At 39.8% G+C, this 21033-nt stretch overlaps 3 protein-coding genes across 5 annotated transcripts; all 3 read left to right on the top strand.

Moving 5' to 3' along the window:
* Positions 1-2742: 2742 nt before the first annotated feature.
* arr3b (arrestin 3b, retinal (X-arrestin)) lies at positions 2743-5411 on the top strand (the record flags this gene model as incomplete). Its single annotated transcript, XM_070836411.1, has 13 exons — positions 2743-2775; positions 2938-2998; positions 3103-3147; positions 3235-3428; positions 3567-3626; positions 3719-3795; positions 3908-4043; positions 4130-4214; positions 4372-4444; positions 4681-4818; positions 4986-5063; positions 5166-5189; positions 5294-5411. Coding segments are annotated over 13 exons (1122 nt in total), but the record flags the coding sequence as incomplete, so codon positions are not given.
* Positions 5412-7325: 1914 nt separating this feature from the next.
* Positions 7326-14784, top strand: rab41 (RAB41, member RAS oncogene family). 3 transcript variants are annotated; one of them, XR_011585022.1, is made up of 8 exons: positions 7326-7487; positions 8631-8689; positions 9017-9070; positions 9369-9474; positions 10422-10533; positions 10971-11064; positions 11472-11565; positions 12463-12529. XR_011585022.1 is itself a non-coding variant. In XM_070836537.1 (8 exons), exons 1-8 carry the CDS (start codon positions 7409-7411, stop codon positions 12834-12836), a joined length of 636 nt encoding a protein of 211 aa, XP_070692638.1. In that variant the 5' UTR covers positions 7326-7408; the 3' UTR covers positions 12837-14784. The 3 variants fall into 3 exon arrangements, 2 of the variants coding, with proteins under 2 accessions (XP_070692638.1, XP_070692637.1); XM_070836537.1 differs by lacking the exons at positions 9369-9474; positions 11472-11565 and adding exons at positions 9983-10088; positions 12772-14784; XM_070836536.1 differs by lacking the exon at positions 11472-11565 and adding an exon at positions 12772-14784.
* A 1260-nt stretch (positions 14785-16044) lies between these two features.
* stard14 (START domain containing 14) lies at positions 16045-20728 on the top strand. Its single transcript, XM_070836950.1, has 6 exons — positions 16045-16275; positions 16401-16548; positions 17111-17214; positions 17412-17529; positions 17623-17675; positions 18927-20728. The coding sequence occupies exons 1-6, from the start codon at positions 16105-16107 to the stop codon at positions 19209-19211; spliced, it is 879 nt and encodes a 292-aa protein (XP_070693051.1). The 5' UTR covers positions 16045-16104; the 3' UTR covers positions 19212-20728.
* The last annotated feature ends 305 nt before the right edge of the window (positions 20729-21033 follow it).

Genomic DNA, 21033 nt, shown 5'->3' with positions numbered 1-21033 from the left:
TTCCAGCAAGTTGCCTCACGTGGAAATTCATCAAGTTTTCTAATATTATAACACTACTAACTTTCTGAACATAGTCACGACCATAAACTGTGGACTTGTGGCATGATGATTTTGTAATCACAGTGATACTAGTTGTAAATCTTTGCAGCTTGCACAGCAGTAAGTCAGCAGGTCATTTAGATTTCTGTAAACCCGCCATGAGCACAGATTGCATAAGGCTTGGTGGAGGAGCCATCTGTTGTCCAGGCTACCATAACAACCAAAATCCAACTAATACCACTCTACGCCTCTCTAAGCTATAAGAAAGGAAGTCCTTGAACATTCACACATAGTGCATTCAGACAATCTTCCAACTGTAATCACGCTCTAATGGCATTTAAATCCTACAGCTTGGAGCAGAGAAGCTTAATAATTACTTCATTACAATATTCCATCATTTTGACCATTGTAAGTTTTTACAATCATAGACTTTGAGAAACCTTTACCCTCCAGGTCCTCTAGTCAGTGGAAGTTTGCCATTTGCACCACTGTCAACAAACTAGAGAAAAAAACATTTCTAAGAAAAAAACTATTTTCTGGACATTTATTTAATATAGAAAACTAGAAACAGTTGTCCAGTCATGGTGTTCAGTCTAAACATATCAAATTACACTATACATGCATTAGTAGTTTGATTTCATTCATAATTATATCCATTTTCTTGTACTAACTACAGGAACGTAAGGATGACTGTATGTGCACAGTGAGGAGTACACAATATTGTTCACAGCTTGCAGCACATGTGCTATAGAAAATCTTGGATTGATCTAAAAACTGACGAAGAAGAAAAACAAAGTGACCAATTTACAACAGGACATGGCCTGTTTATAGCACTTCATAGCTGTCCCAACCCGCCAAAACTGCCAGAATCTCTGAGCTTATTCTTTGTGAGTCACACACTCAACATTATTTTTACACACCCAGTGGACCAAAACGGTAGTGTTCTAATGAATTAATCAGATTTTCCCTAAAAACAGCCTTCTTTGAGAAGCTGTATAATCTGAAGGGAGGGTTCCAAGGTTGGTAGGTCATACTATAAAAGCAAACGGCAGGCAGTGAGTGGCACTCAGACACGCAACACGCGGTCAACAGTGACGGATTACAGAGGGCAATAGAGAAGACTCATTGACAGAACTTGACAGAGCACGGTAAGTGAGCGCATTCTCTCGCTGACATTAGAAATACATTGAGATGATTACGACTCAACATACCGATATTAATAATGTTTTTGCACAGAGGTGTATCAAAGTTTACTGAAAATTTGTCACTGATTTACTCTACAGGAACATACGCTTCGACCACTCAAATTATGTGAGACAAACAACATTCTTAAGATTATACCAAGTCTGAGAAATATTTTTTGGATTACTTTCCTTAAATCAACTGTAAAATACACTATTATGACATTGCTCAGAAATTATGGTTGCCCTACAATGTGAGAATCATTAGTCATTGATGAATTTCATTAATGATCCTTGATTGATTGAAACTCTCTGGGATTGGTTACTTATGTAGAGAATTAACAGATGAGTGGAAACACAGTCTTTATAACCTTTCTTGGAGAGACTGCTCCTAAAAAAATCCTACAATAAACTAAACATGACTAGATTTATTAGCATCACATTGTAATTTATTATTTTCATTATTTGTATTTGCAGATTGGATCTGTAACTTTTTGAAATCAACATGTCAAAGTAAGTATAAAGAGTTTTGAGTCATTCACTTAATAATTTAGCAGCTATCTTGACATAATATCTGGTTTAGATTAGAGATTAAAATCAAGGCCTTTTCACAAAAATAAATTTGATATAGTTTGAATTATCTTGTACTTTGATATACATTTCAGACACTACTTCGATTGTGTGTGCATAAAATTATTTTTTTAAAACTTGACTCATTTGATGGAAACAAGAAAGCCTAAGGACCCGTGAAGGGATCTAAGTGATGAAAACTTTACAAGAAAGAAGCCAAGTGGCTTCAATCAAACAATCTGACATGTTGGCAGAGACACATTCGCTACTAGAGACTCTGACACCCGAGTCTTCCAGGATGTGGATAAATCCTGATTAAGGTGGATTGTGTGGATTTGATCTTGGAGAGAGGTTTACAAGACAAAAGTTCTGCTTGGCACACAACCGACAGAGGCAAACACCACCAAGGATTCCTTGTTTTTTTATGGCTATATGCACAGAGCAAAGGGATTGTGCTTGCAAGGTTATGTAATACTACTTAATGGAATACTTTATCTTAAAAAAAAACAATCAATATTTTGGGATATTGATTCAGAATTTCACACATTTATAAAAAATAATAACAAATAAAAATATTTGACATTCAATAAAAGATGCTCACTTGATTACACACTTAGTGAATGTGGATATTTTTCATTTTATACAAGTTATATTGCTCAGTATTGATTTACCAACTTAAAACATACAACCAGATTAGACAGGCAGCAGGTGCCTTTCCATCCTAAGCACTAATCCATGCTCATAGGAGTGTGGTGTGTTTGGAGGGAGGGGGAGTTGTATCCTATAATTGGAAACGACTGTTATGGAAGTGCTAGGTGCACAACACTATTGGCGGGAAAAAGAAACTAAATTATTGTAACACAATAAAGATGGAAAAAATTACATAAAGGCTTGGAAATGTGAAATTTTTGAAATGACTGATTCACTGTCTTTTTCTCATTTCTCTCTTTAAAGGGTATTTAAGAAGACGAGCGGCAATGGACATGTAAGTGGCCTCTATAATATAGTCATTACAGGGCACCTCTAGGGTAAAGGGAGGAGTACAGTTCGTATGTGGCTCTTCCAACTCCCCAAAATAACTCAAAACTCATGCAACCCTGGCGTAGGAGTGACTGTTTTCCTCCCTGCTTTTTTCCATTTCTCTCAGATTGCCCTGTACTTGGGGAAGAGAGACTTTGTGGACCATGTGGATTCAGTGGAAGTAGTTGGTGTGTGGCACAATGTTTGTTTAAACATCCTCAAATTTGCACACAGACAGTATTATACATGTCTCAGTGTAATCTGATACTATTGGTTTTCCTCTTATTTGTAGATGGCGTTGTTAAAGTGGACCCTTCTGGTCTCGATGGCAAAAAAGGTACTTTTATCTCAGACCTTGCCACTGATGGAAGTTAAAGAACTTAAATATATGCAACAAAACTAAATAGATCTGTTTCCATTGCAGTGTTTGTCTACCTTGCTTGTGCCTTCCGCTATGGAAGCGAAGACTTGGATGTCATTGGGCTGTCCTTCAGGAGAGACATCTGGATCCAACGCGTTCAGGTGTATCCACCCACGGGTGACAGCGCAACCAAATCACCAATGCAGGAATCCCTCATGAAGAAAGTTGGAGAACAGGGATGCCCTTTTGCCTTCCAGGTGAGGAAGCACTCTTGGTATAAAATTTTCAAACCACTCCTGTCCTTTAGTCAAATGTAATGCTGACCAATCACAGATCAAATCAGAACTTTATCATTTATTTCATGCATTAATTTGCCTTGTTTCTCCACGTTTCAGATGCCAACAAATCTCCCATGCTCAGTCAGCTTACAGCCTGGGCCAAATGATGCTGGCAAGGTACAACTAGTGCCCATTTTCATTATTCCTTTTCATCCACAGTCATAGACTCCTTTATTTGAATCATTTGTTTGGGTTGTGTTCTGTTGCAGGCCTGTGGTGTGGACTTTGAGGTTAAAGCATACATTGCCAATGCAGCCAACAATCCAGATGAAGTAATTGAAAAGAAGTATGTATGCGCACAGTCAAACCATACTGTCAGCCCAACCTTGCACTGCATCCTGAAGCTGTAGCAGAGGGCTAACCCTGATTCTCTTTGCTTGTCTTTTTTCTGATCTTAGGGACACATGTCGTCTGATGATTCGCAAAATACAATATGCACCAACCAGCAACAAGGCCGGACCCAAGGCTGATATATGCAAGCAGTTTATGATGTCTGACAAACCTGTTCACGTGGAGGGCTCCCTCGAAAAAGAGGTACATTGACGTCTATGTGCTGAATTTTTGACTTAATGTATATAATTATTGTTGAAATGTTCTAAATAAATTACTCTTATATTTAGATTTATTACCATGGAGATCCAATCACTGTCCAGGTCAAAATCAACAACGAAACCACCAAGGTTGTGAAGAAAATCAAAGTCTCAGGTGAGCAGCGAGAAAAGTATTAAAGCTGGACTAAAGTTAAGACAGAGAGAAACAGAAAATGAGTTACGTGTGTGTGTGTGTGTGTGTGTGTGTGTATATATTTTCAAGACTCTTACATTTTGCCTGATAATTCTAACAGAGCTATTTTTTCGTTTAGTTGAGCAGCTAACAAATGTGGCGCTCTACTCATCTGACACTTACACCAAGGCAGTTTGCTCTGAAGAGTTCGGGTAAGGCTTTCTTTATATCAAATGAAACTTTTAAGCAAGATTGTGGGAAGTCATTTTCTGCCAAATTAAATATCTGGAAATCTGATGAAAACAAAATACTCACATTCTAATATACCAAAACTTAATCTATACAGCTATTACTAAGGGGGGTGCTTTAATTGTTGTTACATTTAATTTTAAATTAATTCATTGATTGATATAATGCATTTATTTCTGTATTTCACTGCTATACACAGGGAGACAATAAACGCCAACTCAACATTCGAGAAGTCATTCCGAGTAATTCCCCTGCTGGCCAACAACAAGGAGAAGCGAGGTCTTGCAGTGGACGGACGGCTAAAAGATGAGGACACCCACCTAGCATCCACTACCCTGTAAGCCACTCTAGGTTTCTCAGCAAGGGGCTTACAGTGAGCCCAGGACAGGTTTTCATCCTCTTATTGAGTGGTGGTGATAGAACTCTACATTGTGTCATCCACTTATCGTGCCTTAGACCAAATCCTCAGGCTCTGAAAGATAAACTATTCCTGTCTCATCACAGGAGTCAAGGAGAAAAGGAGATGCAGGGAATCCTTGTCTCCTATAAAGTCAAGGTTAATCTAATGGTGTCCAGCGGAGGGTAAGACTTGATTGAATAGAAAATATTTATGCATTATATTTTTACACTTTGTGTCATATTGTGCAGACTAAATGTGTCTCATTGTTTCTCTGTCACAAAAAGCCTCCTGGGTGGCCTGACAGGAAGGTAATTATGAATTTTCTTCATTTATGATCATATGTTATTAGTGTGAATAGTTTATTGATTAATGTTCTATATATATTGACAAATATGACTTTTTTTATTTTCAGTGACGTCACTTTGGAGCTTCCTCTGACTCTGATGTCCCCAAAACCTGCAGGTGAGTGCTGTGCTTCTGCATGTAACCTGCCATTTAAATGCTTCCTGAGTCATTTCACTCAGATGTAAAAGGCAGCATTGAATCGTCTGTGACTGGTCTGATTAACGAGTCTTATGTCACCTCTTCTCCTTTTATCCATTTGCTGCATGTCACTGCTGCATCCTGAGCAGAAGTGTAAGTATACAATAGCCTTGATGAAAAGACACGTGGCTGCGATGTTTGTGACATGCTGCTGATATTTTTCTCCTGTGTGTTTTTTCATGTGTTTTATGAACCACAGCCAATTGGATTAAAGGCCTCTTTAGTTCAGGTGAGGTCACCTCCGATTCAGTATGTTTTACGGTGTTTGCTTCTTCAACAGCTACAATGCATGACTTTTCTATGAAATTATTATCTAATTTTGAGCACTACGATTTTAGGTATAGTTTATGGCACATGGCAACAATACAACCAAAGTGTTATTTCAGTTGTAGGACAAGCAATGATAATTAATAATAATTACATAATAAAGGTTTTGAGGTTTTCTGAGAGAGGCATGCATGTGACGGCCCTTGAATGAGTGCACTGTTTCAACTCACAACCATGATGCATTTGTGTGAAATATCAAATATGGCCCACTTTTACTCCACAAAGACCATTTTTGTTAAATCAGCGATTGCTGATTTGGGAACTTATACAATAGCCATTGCTGAATGCGTTAGATACATAGCCCAGATCATCCATATGCAAAAACTGTAGCATTATACTATAAAAATTCACAGTTGCATGTTACCTGTTTTACCTGCGGCTATATATAAATTTAACATGGTGTAGTGTTGGACTTGCAGAATCAGTTGTTTGTCCATTTCTTGCCAACAGCGCCGACATCTTAATTGAGTCTATGGAGGGTTGAGATGACCACCAAAGAAAAATCACCTGTCTGACAGAACACAGAACACAAAGAAATCACCAACGAAGAAGAAAACAAAGCGTCACTGAGTCACAAACAATGTTATACATTTTCCCTGTACATATACATTTCTATTAGACAGTATCGTAAGAGCTCCATCACTGAGAAAGATTTCTCTCAATGCACCATAGCATTAAATAAAAATGAAGCATGTATTGTACACTTTTCCCATAGTATAGAATGTGACGTTTTCTCTCCATGTGTTATGAATGTTAAACATGCAGAGCTTTATTTATTGATTGCTGTCATTAGAGCCATGATATATTATGACTGAATGTACAGCTGTTGGATGACTATCCCCTCCTACTTGTATCACTCTTTATCAAAAAAAGTAAATAACCACATTATTTCCCCCAATTATTTTCTTGTGTTTGTTTAATTTGCTCTGTGTTTTAATGCCAAGACCTGTGTTTTGGTTTTAAAAATGAGAACTTCATCATATCTTCAAAATTTGCGAAATTTCGTACCATCTCGTGTGTAAATGTGTGGTTGTATGACGATAAAGTCCCTTGAATCCTTGAAAATGCTTCGTTACAAAAATGGCCTTATGACCCAAATTATGGAATTTTATTTTCATGTTAACAGTGCTCATTTGGGACTAAAATTAACAGCCAGTGTCACACAAACATTTCTCTGAACCATGCAGCTAATCACAGTGTACAATCATCTTTTCTCTACACACTGACCACATAGAAAGCCACTGGGTTAGAGAGCCTTCCTCCCACCATGCCTCTTCTTGTTTTTGCTCTTGCTTAAGTGTTTTCTAAACAATTCCCAAACACACTATCTTAAACAGCTTTAGTACAATGTCAGCAGCTAAATATGACTAATATAGTGTAAATGTTTACTCAATCTGTCCAGCCAAACCCCATTAAATCTGACTTTATTGCGCACATAAAGGAAAGACCAAAACATCATGGTGAAAACATTAAAAAAAAAAAAGGCTTTACCTTTGGTTGTCGAGGTTTGCCTCTTGGTTGCGCTATTTCTCCTCCGTGGGTTTAAGAAAACAATAGCGCTGGCTAGTGCTGGATAGAGATACACTACTTGCTTCTCTCCGGTCCGGACATCGCATCATTAGCCAAGTCAGCTAGTTAGCTGTTTATTTTTGACAAAATGTCAACCACGACCGGCGGCGGAGAGTTTGGCAACCCTCTACGAAAGTTCAAGCTCGTCTTTCTGGGCGAACAGAGTGGTAAGCTGGGACTGGAGCACTTGAACCAAGTGATAATTTGGTCGGATGTGAGGAGTATGTTAGAAGAACTGGCTAAGATAAACGGAGCTAACAAGCTAGCTCGTCTTGCTAGTTTGCTGCTGGCTAGTAGGATAAAAGTGACCCACTGGTGATATAGAAAGCGAGATGTTATTATTACAGTGTCAATTAGATGCTTTATGGAAATTAAGGTGGCAAAAAGATGATGGACAAAAGATTTTTTTCCTCACTCGTGATGATGTCATTGCATAGCTACGGTGAATCGCTAAGCTAGCCATACATCTTCGTCGCAATGATAAACCCCATTACTAAATAGTTACTGTAACATATCATTAACGCTTGTGATTTGTCTACATATTGGTTTCCTGTCGGGTTAAAGCTATGGCCGTGGTCCTTACTGTGGCCATTAGTTTGTGATGCATCAGCATCATCTAACTACAGCGTAACTGTAGCTAATGTAGCAGGCTAGCTACTTTTAGCTAGCAGTTAGCGCTCGCTGTGCTAGGCTGAAACATAGATGCTGAAATACACTAGCAGTAACGTTAGCCAATATTGACGCTCACGACCTAATTAAAAACACCTAATGTTACCAATTTGATCTTCCGAAGAGAAGACCCCATTTACGCCAACAGAAATAAGTTTCTCCTTAATTCTCAATGTGTCGCTTTTCAACTCCTTAGCTGTTAGCTTCCCACGGCAGCATCTCGCAGAGCCACGTCGGCCAGTGGGCTCAGACCAGTCGGCCTTTTCCCCGACCATTAAACACCGGCTTATAGGGACACCGGCATCATTATATGCGATTGTGTTTTAAGGGTGATTGCAGTACACGGCAGTGAGGGCCTCACATCACGACACAAAATGTGAAAAGTTGAGCCATTTTTCATTTTCCAAATTTTGTGGCTCCACCCATACTGCCAGCTCAGCGTGTGGGTTCAGCAGTCCACCTTGCATCAATGATCATAGCAGTGTTCTCACCGTGCGCTGTCACTGAGTCATATCGATTGTTTTCCTCCTATATTACACAAGATTAGAATTGATATAGTCGGTATTTTATGTAACCATCGGAGTTTTGGCATTGTAGACCAAGATCAAACCTTACAGCGTCTCTCACTGTGTTTTTTTCAGTTGGGAAGACCTCACTCATCACCAGGTTTATGTATGACAGTTTCGACAACACTTATCAGGTAATAACATGTTCATGACAATATGACAAAGAATTGGTGTGTCAAGGCACTGATTGAATGCATCCTGATTAATATATAGTGAGTTGCAAATGGCATTTTTCACAACAGATGTCATGATTTAAGCAATGGTGTAAGTGATAACAGTAATCCATGATGGCTACTCTATAATCTTCCAGTTCAAGATCATTTGTTAGTGTGCATGATGACTTAAAATGTTGTGAAAAACATCTAAAGATTGCATTTAACATGTCATCAAACTTCTTAAATCTTGATGCTATGCAAGTGTTGTGCTTATAACAATGTTTTATTGCAATTATTGTCTTACAGGCAACAATTGGCATTGACTTTTTGTCAAAAACCATGTACTTAGAAGATCGCACGGTAAGCACCTTGTATATTTTATGGAAATTCTCATCATTCCCATTGGCATAGTTTTAAAACTGCTAGACAAGCTTAAAGCATGCATCTGCATATTATGTAGTAGCCACCATTTATTTCCTTTTCACGATTTCACATTGTTTTTATATTATCCTGGTTATCCTTCATACCGTTCATTTTGTTAGACGTGATCATGTTTTTAGTTCCCATCGTTATTTTAAGTTTTTGTTTTCCTTCCATCCCCTGGCTGGGTCATGAAATGCCCCCTCCCCTCTCACATTCATTTCACGGCTGGCCACAGATTCGGCTGCAGCTCTGGGATACAGCCGGACAGGAGCGTTTCCGCAGCCTCATCCCAAGTTACATCCGAGACTCAGCCGCTGCTGTGGTGGTTTATGACATAGCCAGTAGGTATCATGGCCTTGCCTCACCTCCTTGTCCTTCATTTAGTATGTTGAAGGGCAAAAAAAAGAGCAATTATTAGCCTTGCAAACCCCACTGGACAGCATGATGAGGGTATATTCCAGACTGCCGGTCAGCCGTAGTGATGCTAAAATATTTCCCCAGCAGTGTCCAGGGGGGTCTTTGCTTCCTAAATGCTGTTGCATATGAAGCTGATGGAAGGAATAACGGAAAATGTCTTCAGAAGTCACCTAATCGGCAGACATCCTCTGAAACAGCTGAAATAATGATTCAGCAGGGCCTCTTTTTACATGTCTCATTTGCACGCTGGTCATCTCTTACGCTGCCGCATATGAACGATTCTCCCCATTCCTCCATAAAAGGCCGTTTTCATCTCTGCTGCTTGGCTTGCAGTTCCTTTATGTCTGTCCTATTCTCCACTTTCCTGTTCTGCCTTTCCCCTCTTTATCTCCACCTCCTTGTCCTCTTCTTTCCCTCCGCTCCAATCCTCAGGTCCGGCTCCAGCTTTGGGACACTGCTGGACAGGAGCGTTTTCGTAGCCTAATTCCCAGCTACATCCGTGACTCTACCATTGCCGTGGTTGTTTATGACATCACCAGTGAGTCAGGGCTGTGCTCTAACCTTTCTGTAGATGTCTAGATGAATTTGATGAAAACAAGCTTGGCATAGCTTCTACTTCATATAGTTCTGCTAATTACCTCCACAATCGCTTCAAGTATATTTTCCTCCTTTTAGCTTCTCTTTTTAATACTGTTGCTTACTAACACAACTAATCTACAAGCTTTTTTCACTTACGATGCTACCTTTTTAACGAGGAGTAATACCTGCCTGTGCACACTTTTAGCTATAGCTAGAATACCAAATGTTTCATGTCCTCCGGGGCTACATATGGCTGATGTGAATCATAATTATGTGTTTTCTTTATCCACAGATCTTAATTCATTCCAGCAAACATCAAAGTGGATTGATGATGTTAGAACAGAGAGAGGAAGTGATGTCATTATCATGCTTGTTGGGAACAAAACAGACTTGGCAGATAAAAGGTACATGGTAGTGTGACACGTGTGGATGTTTTTAATGATGATGATCTTTTTCTGTTTACAATGATTTTAGAACTCTACTACAATATTAGAAAATGGGTGGCATCAGGGTTTATTTTATATAAACTGCCAAAGCCTGGAATCCCACTTTTCTTCCCTTCAGTGCATTTCATCCAATTTTGACTTTTATCATCCCTTGGTATTTTACATTATTCATTGTTTCCAGCCTTTTAATTAGGGATCTAAGTACTTATATTTATATATTTTTATTTCTTATGATTTGATCATATTTCTGTTTACTTTTACTTTTTTTGTTCCCTCTCCTGCTCTGTTCTCTCCATGTCATTTTGATTTTTTTTATTTATTTATTTTTTGTGTGTCCCTCAACACCACACTCCACACCACTCCCCCCCACCCCTCCCTTCCCGGGACCATGGCAGGCAAGTTTCTGTTGAGGCGGCAGAGAGGAAAGCTCGTGAGCTCAATGTGATGTACATAGAGACCAGTGCCAAGGCTGGCTATAACGTCAAACAGGTTGGTGTTCAGCAACAGCAGGTGTAATACTGAAAAATAGCCCTGACAGTCATGATGTCCTTTAGGTCATGGAGGCCAACCTGTGCTGTCTGGGATGTACAGCTCCTCCCTGTATTTATTAAATGGATCAGAGTGTGACTGTTGAAAGAATGAGTGACCTCTGGAGTCGTTTCCCTGCTGCTTGGTCTTTACTCAGCACAGCAGCGTCTCTCCCTTTGTCTTCCTCTCTGTCTGTTTGTGTTATAACTAAACTAACCTCTCTCTTTTTCACCCAAAACGAGATTCTGTGTTGAGCTCTCTTTGTTTCTCTCCATCTCTTCCCTCTCCTTTTGGCCTGTCCTCTTTGCGATGTTTCTTTCCATATCTGTCTGTTCGTCCATCTCCCCCCTCTGCCTCTACCTGAGCAGACAGATCACCACGGAGGAGGGCGAGCAGAGAGCTAAGGAACTGAATGTCATGTTCATTGAAACCAGCGCAAAGACTGGCTACAATGTCAAACAGGTAGAGATTCTGCTCTCTCAAGGTAGTTGAGCTAATTCTGCCCTCAAAGTCTACACTTTCGCTCCACTCCTTCCGCCTCCTTTTTCCCGCTCTCATGGCTCAACGTGGCATGTCTTAGCCCTCTCAGTAGCACTGTATCAGCTGTGTTTTCCCTCCACAGGCTTTGCTTCTAGACATTCAGTATTGATTCACTTTGCCTGCACGGGTTTACTGATACTGCGTTTGTTTTTTGCTCAAATACCTTTTGTCTGATTCACTGAAACTTTGCAGCTTTCAAAATGTCTCCATGAATATAATGGATTTGCTCAGTGGAGCACGGCAACCTTCACTCTCATGCCAATATGTAAACCAGCAATTACAATCACATTTCATATCACTGCTTTAACTGCTTCTTGTGTTTGCCTGTTATTCAGTAAAATATATTATGACTTGTTATAATTTGGTTCACTGTCTGTGCTGTGTATACACCCAATTTGACACTAGGGGTGGGTGATATGACTATATATGTTACATATACAGAGAGGCAAAATAAATGTGTCCATCTGGATAATTCAGTGCCGTTTATGCTGCGGTTACTATCCCGCAATATCTCTGGTTATGTTTGGCCATTGTGGGTAGTAGAGCAAATGAATGAGCAGGATCGCATTATGATTTACGGGATTTTTGCATCAAGTGGTAAAGGACCTTCATTTTTCAGACACCAGACTAAAATATTCCTGGCTGAATTTCTAGTTTTGATTTACTATATCGATAACATTACAGACATTATGAAAGAATGTTGTATCCGAATCCCCCACCCCTATTAGACAGCATTCGTTATTCACTTTTATTTTAAGGCATAGTAAGTAACTTTTGAAAAGTGTTCAAACGTTAAGTTATCCTGACTTTGTTTTACAGCTGTTCCGCCGTGTTGCCGCTGCATTGCCTGGGATGGACAGCACACCGGAGAAGAGCAAAGAGGACAGTATCCTTTTTAAAGATGCTTTCAGCAGAAATTGTTACCATACTTTTGTCAAGTTGTTATTGCTATGGCTTTAGTATAATAACAGCAGAAACTCTGGCAAGCTGATAACAAGTGCTTCTTAGTTGGCTCGGCAGAAAAGACAGAAAGTTCAGTGAGGAGATGGCTGCCAGATAGCACTGCAGAAAATACTGAAGTGAAGTTAGCAAATTCATCGCTGTTGTTACTTAACTGAGTCCTCTCAGTGATCGACATCAAACTGGAGAAACAGCCAGAGATGACTGTCACCGAGAGCAGCTGCTCATGCTAGTACACCTCACCCTCACCCAGCCTGTCTCCTCCCCACCAACAGCTTGTCTCTCAGTGGCCACTCTCTCCACCCTTGGCGCACTGCCATTAGGATGGAAGACTCGTCTTTTTTTTTTTCCCCTTTTCAACTCAGTGACTTTTCAGAGTAACCGTGTGGATGTGCATTACTGTATTGAAACAGATTATCTGGAGAAAAAAAGGTTCAAAAATAAACATTTAAAACAAGGAATAAGTTAAATGATATGTTCAGATTTTCATCCAGTTGCATGGCATTATATTACGATTGCAGACTGACATAGCTAACCGCTCATGAGTTATTGCACAGTTCGGAATCTTAGTGCTGTTACTCTTGTCATTGTTGTAAAGTAAAACTGCTTGGGATTATTTAAATTACTCTGCAAGGTTGAGTTCTCAGCACATTGTATTTTACTTTTTTATTTTAAATGGAGAGTTTGCCTAAAGCTATTCTATCTCTCAGATAACTTTCTTGACTTTGTCTTATTTTGAGGAAGTACAGACAGGATCTTACCAGTGAATTTACTTCATTGCTAACCATCATATTACCACATTAGGCTCAAGTAGACCCTTGTCATTGAAGAGCATCGATATTCCATGCATTAGGTGTTATCTATACCTGACACATCTGTAGGCTCAAACTGCCAAATACAACAGTGTGTTAGTAGACCAAAATTACATAATTTGAGACTTTTAAAACAGTGCTGCAAAAGGGATGTGTAACCAAGTAATGAGGAAATAGACATCCGTTTACAGCAAAGGGAAGCCATCCCAGGTTCATTAGAAAGGCTACTAACCTAAAGCTATGCCTGCATTAAAACTTTCTAATCTTTCCAATGTTGTTAAATTAACTGCACGCTTACTAACATGTCTGAGGAGGAGTTTTCAGTTATTAGATGCCCCTAATGTAGGAAATTTTAAAAAAGCCAGTGTTTCGTTTTTCCACCCTGATGGAAAGTTGTCACTTTGGTCGCTATGACGTACCCACCATCTCATTGATGATTTGTGTTATGTTGATTACACTATTGCAAGAACATGCAGCATGCTCACCATGCAGGATTTATATGGATAAGAACACAGATGCCTTGCTTGTTTGTTCACCAACGTTGTGCACTGAATCAAGCCACAATATTGTAAAATATAAAAGAAGCCTGCTGACTGGTTCATGGCTTCACTAGTTGTTTTGTAGAGCTGGTAGATAAGGGTTTGTCCTCAGATACAGCCAACGCTTACTAACACCCTTGCTGTAAAAAGTGCAGAGAAGTTAGTTGCAGTATCCTTTGCTGTATTGCTATTGCCTGTGTAGGACTGTTGGGTTTATGTGTTTATTTATTTTGTAACTTGGACATACAGATAACATTGTATGCTTGACCAAAAGTACAGATGCTGACACGCATGTTGAAAGTTTATTTTATTTATTGTTTTGCGTGTCTGCTGGGACTCCACCTAAAGGCGACATTTCGGCCCGCTAACGTTTTTTTTTTTTTCCTGTCACACTGCTAGAAATGACTTTGTGCAGTGTGTGTAATCAGTAACTTGGTTTACAGTCGCAGGTAAAAGCTGCACCGTCTCCAGACACACCTACAGTGTAACACAAACTAACTAGCCATAGCACAACAAAAGACACTGGTCATTTTGCTGTAGCTTTTGAAATGTCAATGTTTTAAAATGGATTAAAAAATTTAAGTATTTAATTACATCAAACAACCATTTTAACATGAGCAGCTCTTCTATTACTTGTCACTGACTAAATACTCAGCTGTGTGCTATTCAGAATTGTGTCTGTCCATTTGAAATATGCTGTCTACTCGTGTTTAGCAACGTTTGTGTGAATAATGTACTATTACTATCTGATGTATAAAAAGGAGAGTTAATGAAACACAAGTGTAGGCCTATCACGTGGAATAAAATAAAGATATTTCACCAAAATTTAACACCGGTCACCTCTTTCTTTCTTTCTTTCTACTGATGTAGAAAACACTTCCGTCACAGATTTGGGTTTGTAATCAACATTTTTCATTTAAATTGCTGTGTCCTGTTCATCAGTCCAGCTTATAATTAGCGCTATGCAGAGTTGTACATGACAAACGCGTAACACGTTGGTGTGCATGAGTCACATGTTCCTAAAGGAGACTGAAACTACCCATTGAGCAATACATCACAGGCAAGACATGTTCTAGCACTAAGGTGTGGCTATAAGAACGTGAGATTGCACTGTACACACTTTCAACTCTGTTGATGGACATCTTTGGCCAAAAGCTGGCAAAAGATGTGATTTAAAACTGAATGTATGAACTGGGATTTCAGTTGCCAACATTCAGCATCTTGGTCTGTTCATACCAGTGGGCCTGTGTCCTAGTGTGATTCTTTTCAACAAAATCTCGACCACCTGCTTGACTGTGAATATGCATTTTCTGCACATGGCAGGAAAAGAAGTTGTTGCTTTAAAATGAATATACACACAAAAAAATATTTGTCCTTTATCCCATTATGTTTATGATGTAGGCCGGACTGTGTTGCCATTAGTAGTTAACGTTTGATTTTTTTTTCAGATTGGATAAGAATCTTTTAGGAAGATTGTTGTGAACTCCAGTCAAAAGAACAACTGCAGGCTAAAATTAGAAATATTTCACCCATTGTTCACTGTTGGTGTTGATCATTAACAGTCATGATGATGCTCTGGTTTCACCAACAGTGAGCAGTTCTCACCTGCCCACTTCCCCTGAGCAGCCCACAGTGTCCAGCCCACTGTGTGTGTGTGTGTGTGTGTGTGTGTGTGTGTGTGGCACTTGTTTGTATTGTTCACACTTTCTGACAATAAAAACCACAGCAGCGCTCCTCTTTTCTGAACTTCTTATTTCCTCTGGCGTCAGCGTCGACCTACAGTAGCTGTCTGGTAATATAAGAGCTGTGGTGCGAGTTTGAAATAACCTTTCTGGTTGTTGTTCCAAGGGTGGATTCACTTTTGTCTTCTTCACGCACCTGCGTGGCACACCTGTATTCCGGAAGTGCTGTGACGTCAGCGGGAGAGGTGTGTGCCTGTGGAGGAATGGCAGAAATCCTGTCCGACCTGATTGGTGAAAATCTCGCATATATTCGTGTCCCCTGACTCAAACAACAACAGAAGCTTTTAACCTGTTCGGGTCAAACACACGCAGCCCGGCGGACCGAACACTGGACTGGTCGTCAGGTCTCTTTTGAGGACAGAAGACGTATATTTATTGTTAGTTTTTTTGTTTTAAAGACGCACAAAGATGTCTCTTCACTCGAGTATTTTACCTGACCAGGCGGACTTTGCTGACTTCAGAAAACAGTGTTTGTCAACTGACAACTGGGTGACCAAGTATGACAACCATGGGATGCAAGTGTGGGTGGAAGTTCTGGGAAAAAAAGGAAACCACGCATCTAAAGTCCACAAAATTAAGGTAAGTTAATTTTAACACCCAATTTAGGAATAATCCACCCCATTAGAACGTTTGTCTCTGGATGTCTCACTGTGAACTTGACACTGATCTGACACTTTATTTGTGTTTGTGTGTGTGTTTTTCAGTGTAAAATGGTCATCAAAGACGTATCAGCTGCCACCATGTACGACGTCCTTCATGATGGCCAGTACCGTAAGAAGTGGGACTCCACCATGGTGGAGAGTTGTGACATCGCCCGGCTCTCTGATAATGCTGATATGGGCTACTACGCATGTGAGGACTCTTTATCTGCTCAATCTGACCACTTTCCTCTGTGTGTTTGTGACCCACCAGAAACCTGTTGGCCTGCAGCGAATGCCTGACTCAGTTTCACCTGTTACACCCAACATGTCATTAACACCGATAAGAGAGTGCATATTTAGAGATTTTGAAGATATTCTTTGACACTGTCCTGTACTGAAGAATAGTAGTGTTTTAAGACTGTACACCATTAAAACACAGGCTTTTGATATGAGTCCTAGTGAAATATGAACAACACTGCTGTTATTTTTCCATCAGCAAGCTTAATGTTTCCAAACTCAAACCATGTTTATCATCTATAGGTATTGTAGCGTTGTCGATTCTTAACTTCCATTTCTAATTCACCAGAATCCGTTTCCCTTGTGGACACCGGAACCCTCAGGAATGAGCCGTCTCTTGTTCCAACCGTGTATTTATTGTCATAACAAGAGTGCACTTGTTGAGTCTAAGGTTGTGATAGAGAAAAACCGAAGTAATGAAGGTAGTGCAAGACAATTAAACCAGATTTTTCTCTCTTTTGTGTGTGTGTGTGCAGGGCATTGTCCGCCGCCTATAAAGAATAGAGATGTAGTGACTCTGCGCTCATGGCAGGTGATGGATGACGAGTACGTTATCATTAACTTCTCAGTCAAACACCCGGTACGCCACCTCCTCCACACACTCCCAGGCACATAGCAACCACTGTCTTTAAACGTGCCATCTCTGCAGCTCTGACTCCTACTGACTTACTGTTTTGTGTGCATTTGATTTAGCTATTTTGCATCTACATGCACAATGGTGATGTGTCGCATGTTGTTTTTCTCATTATTCTGCAAACTGTTATGGTTCATTTACAGAAATACCCTCCTCAGAGCGACTTTGTGAGGGCCATTTCCATCCTCACTGGCTATTTCATCAAGTCCACAGGACCAAATAGCTGTACTTTCATATATCTTTCACAAGCTGACCCCAAAGGTAAGGCTATAACTAATGCTTCTTTTCCAACTGGGAATTCTTGCTCAGTTTTTCGAGCCGTTTTTTATGTTTACTCTTATCTCTTTGCCCCAGGTTCTCTTCCGAAGTGGGTGGTAAACAAAGCCTCTCAAGTTCTTGCTCCCAAGGTATGTAACGTAACACGACTGTTGTTTCAAGGTCCTTTTCAGTAAAAGTTTTGTTTACTTCCAGTCAATACGAGAAAATGATAAGGTCAAAAATACATGAACTGTGTATCAATGTGTGTGACAGTGTGGGCGTGTGTGTCCACGAGGTGATTGAAAAGCATATAACAGGTGTGTGCGCATAAGGGAGGTAGGGTTTCATGTGCCTTAAAGGACAATCGTAACCATAGAAACCCAATTTAAGGGCCGTCAGGTAAGATTGCTGACAAAGGAGTATCTCAACTCGAGCTGTTGCTCTCACACCTGGCAGAACTCGTTCCCCAGGTTTCATAACCCTCTGCAGATTGAAACTATTTAGACCAAAGTGTATCGACATGTGTGTGTGTGTGTGTGTGTGAGAGAAACTGCCATTGAGACCTGTGCCTTTTTTACTAAGCAGAAACTTGACCTTCTTTGCAGATCTATAAACTAAACCTTTTAAAAGGCTATGACTCATAACCTCAACTAAGTAGCAAACATGAAAATAATGTAATCGTCAGTTGTAGAGCACCTTTTTGGAGGAGTGAATGAAACAATGTAAAAACAGTAAGCTTAAAAAGCAGGAAAGAATCTTTACAGGGTAAAATCTGAAAAGACAATAGAATTATTGACATAAATACAAGTCTGTATGTGATTCTTTTTTTTTTTAAAAAAGATTATGCTATTTTAACCAGGCTGTGGTCCTTTTTCAATGAAGAATAGCAATGAACAGTGATAAAGCAAGCAGATCAAAATGGACCGTATAGAAGATGTTTTATACACAGGCTACGGTTCAAAACCTCAAGATATTCAGTTTACTATCACAGAGTGTTAAGAGAACCAGCAAATGTTTACATTAGAGAGGCTAAGACCAGTGAATTGTTGGAATTCCTTTGTTCTCAAGAAACTCTTTGACTTTTTGGTTGAAGAAAAACTTGTTACCTTCTCAGTCAAAGATGACAGTTTTTTTGTTTGTTTTTTTTAAAGCAGGTTAAGCAAAACATAAATTCAGAGTCAGTTTTGTTTGGCATTTGACTGAAGTCAAGAATGTACATACCCTGTTAAGTTTTCTTTAGACAGTGCCGAAGCTGTAAATGGTAAAATACTTGTGTAACTGCTTGCCACATTTTGTGACCAGCTTTACCTTCAGCTCTGTTGACTGAGAATAAAGGTGTGGTATGACCTCGGACTGCTGCCCTCTCATAATCGTATCCTCTCTTGGCTCACTCCCTCCAGGTGATGAAGAGTGTACATAAGGCGGGACAGGACTACCCAGAGTGGAAACGGCAGAACTCTCCCGACCAGAAGCCCTGGCTGTACCCAGAGCAGAGCACCCTGCCCATGATGGATCCCGCCGAACTGTCGATACAGAGGGGAGACTCGCTAGAAAATGTGGATGAGAGTTCCAAGATGGATGCTCACGACCGTGAGGACAGCAGTGCAATCACATGCGATGTGAGGAAGGGTAGCCATGAGATCGAGGGACGGACTGTATACACTCGCAAAATCAACAAGACCTGAGACCTCTGACTCTCTGATGTGGCCCCGATGCTCGTGAAGATTTTTCCAGTTTTTCCAAATCACTGTGCCTTTCGGGATGAGCAAGAGCATGAAGTGTTTACAGCTGTCTCACTAGACAGACATTAGCACAGATCAAGTTGCCATTCACCTCAGTCCATGTTGAACTAAGCTAAACATCTCTCCAGTGTTTGCCACCGTGCTCTTCCTTTTTTTGTTTTTTAGGTGTAGAGGTGTTAGAGGGTTTGAATGTGTCACAGTTACAGCACTACATTTACTGCGGGTCCACCGTCGGGCCTTTTTTAGCTGCAGTTGTGTAAAAATATGTTAAATGAAGAACTGAAGCATAGTTGCCCACTGGTTGCTTTTTGTCTTCATAAGCGACTGAATGGAAGTTAGTTCAGGTTGGGCCAGTGGTGAAAAGAGTGAAGTGAAATTGTGTGTTTCTAACACAACACTCACTCTTCATTATTATTAATTGCTTGTTAAAACATAGTGTTTTACCTGAAACTTAATTGTAAATGTCCAATCAAAACTGTCTGAGCTTGAACTGGACACACTTAAAATAATCACTTTTTCACCTTTTTCATATTAATAGGGCTAGTTACACTGTTAAAGGCTTCATGTTAACACGTTGACATGAAACCCACTATGGTGAGGTTGTAGGTTTTTCCTGCAGCTCTGGGAATCAACCTTGAATCAGTTTTTCAGACATACACATTTTTTTTTTTTTTTCAGTTTAATGCCAAAAAACAAAAAATACAACACTATCACCACACTTGCAACTAATTGTTTTCAAATGTGAACATTTATCGCCAAGTTTAGTTTAGCCAGGACTACTGAGCAGATATGCTGTATTTCTGTATATCTTTTAATGTGACACATGAAGATGGTTTTTAAGAGTCTTTGCATTTTTTTTCAGATGTTGTGCAGTCAAAGTTTATTCAATCTAATTCTTAATCTAAGTTATACAGACCCTAGTCCTGCATTGGCACTCAAGGAAGAGGTCAGTTGTTGATCTCTGAGAATGAAAATCTAGTTGGGTTGTATTAACATGTAAAATGTGCAGTGGAAACTTCTCATTTTGTGAGCTGAATGAGCATAAAGGATAGCTTGTATTTTATTTATTTATTTGAAGTTACTGTAAGCTCAGATGAAGTTTTGTTGGACAAAAGACCCTGCAATGAAGCTCTGCTGACTTGGATTGTTTGGTTTTTATTTTTAAGATATTTGATGCTAAGAATGTTATAGTCTTGACTTTTTCTTAAAAAAAAAAATAAACCTCAAGGTTAACATTCTTTGGTAATCACTGTCACTGATTGCATTCCTCTTAAGAGTGTCTAGAGAAACCAGCCTACACAATAAAACAAGTTTGGCTACTTGTACCAGAGCAAACTGGTCCACTTCCAGCTCTGGCTCAGGCTCTTCAAGTGTAAAGTCAAAGGCTGCTAGTGTTCCAAACTCTTTATTTCTTTTTACCATGTCAGTGTCATGATCTTTTATAAAAATGCTGAAAAACACTTTAAGACGGTTTGGTTCATCAGATGGAAAAGCAAAAGGTTATTCCCTTTAGGAAAATGATTACTGAACAAGACAGTGAGGTGCAACAACAGGCAGGTGTGTGTCAAACAATGAACCTGTTGTCTCCAAGCACACAGCAGTAACAGCCACAAGTATTCAACGGTTTTCTGTAAATGTTCAAATGTATACTGATCCACTTTAAGGCCAAAGCGTGTATCTGCTGACTTTCTTGATCGCCGCACCTTAAACCACAGAGGCCAAAATGATGGAGGTACCCGATGGAGTCTTCAGCTGGAATAAAATG

This window comes from Pempheris klunzingeri, chromosome 9 (genome assembly GCF_042242105.1).
Source record: "Pempheris klunzingeri isolate RE-2024b chromosome 9, fPemKlu1.hap1, whole genome shotgun sequence".
Classification (NCBI taxonomy): Eukaryota; Metazoa; Chordata; class Actinopteri; order Acropomatiformes; family Pempheridae; genus Pempheris; species Pempheris klunzingeri.
Note: the sequence above shows the minus strand (reverse complement) of the source record. Positions and strands in the feature narration are given on the sequence as shown.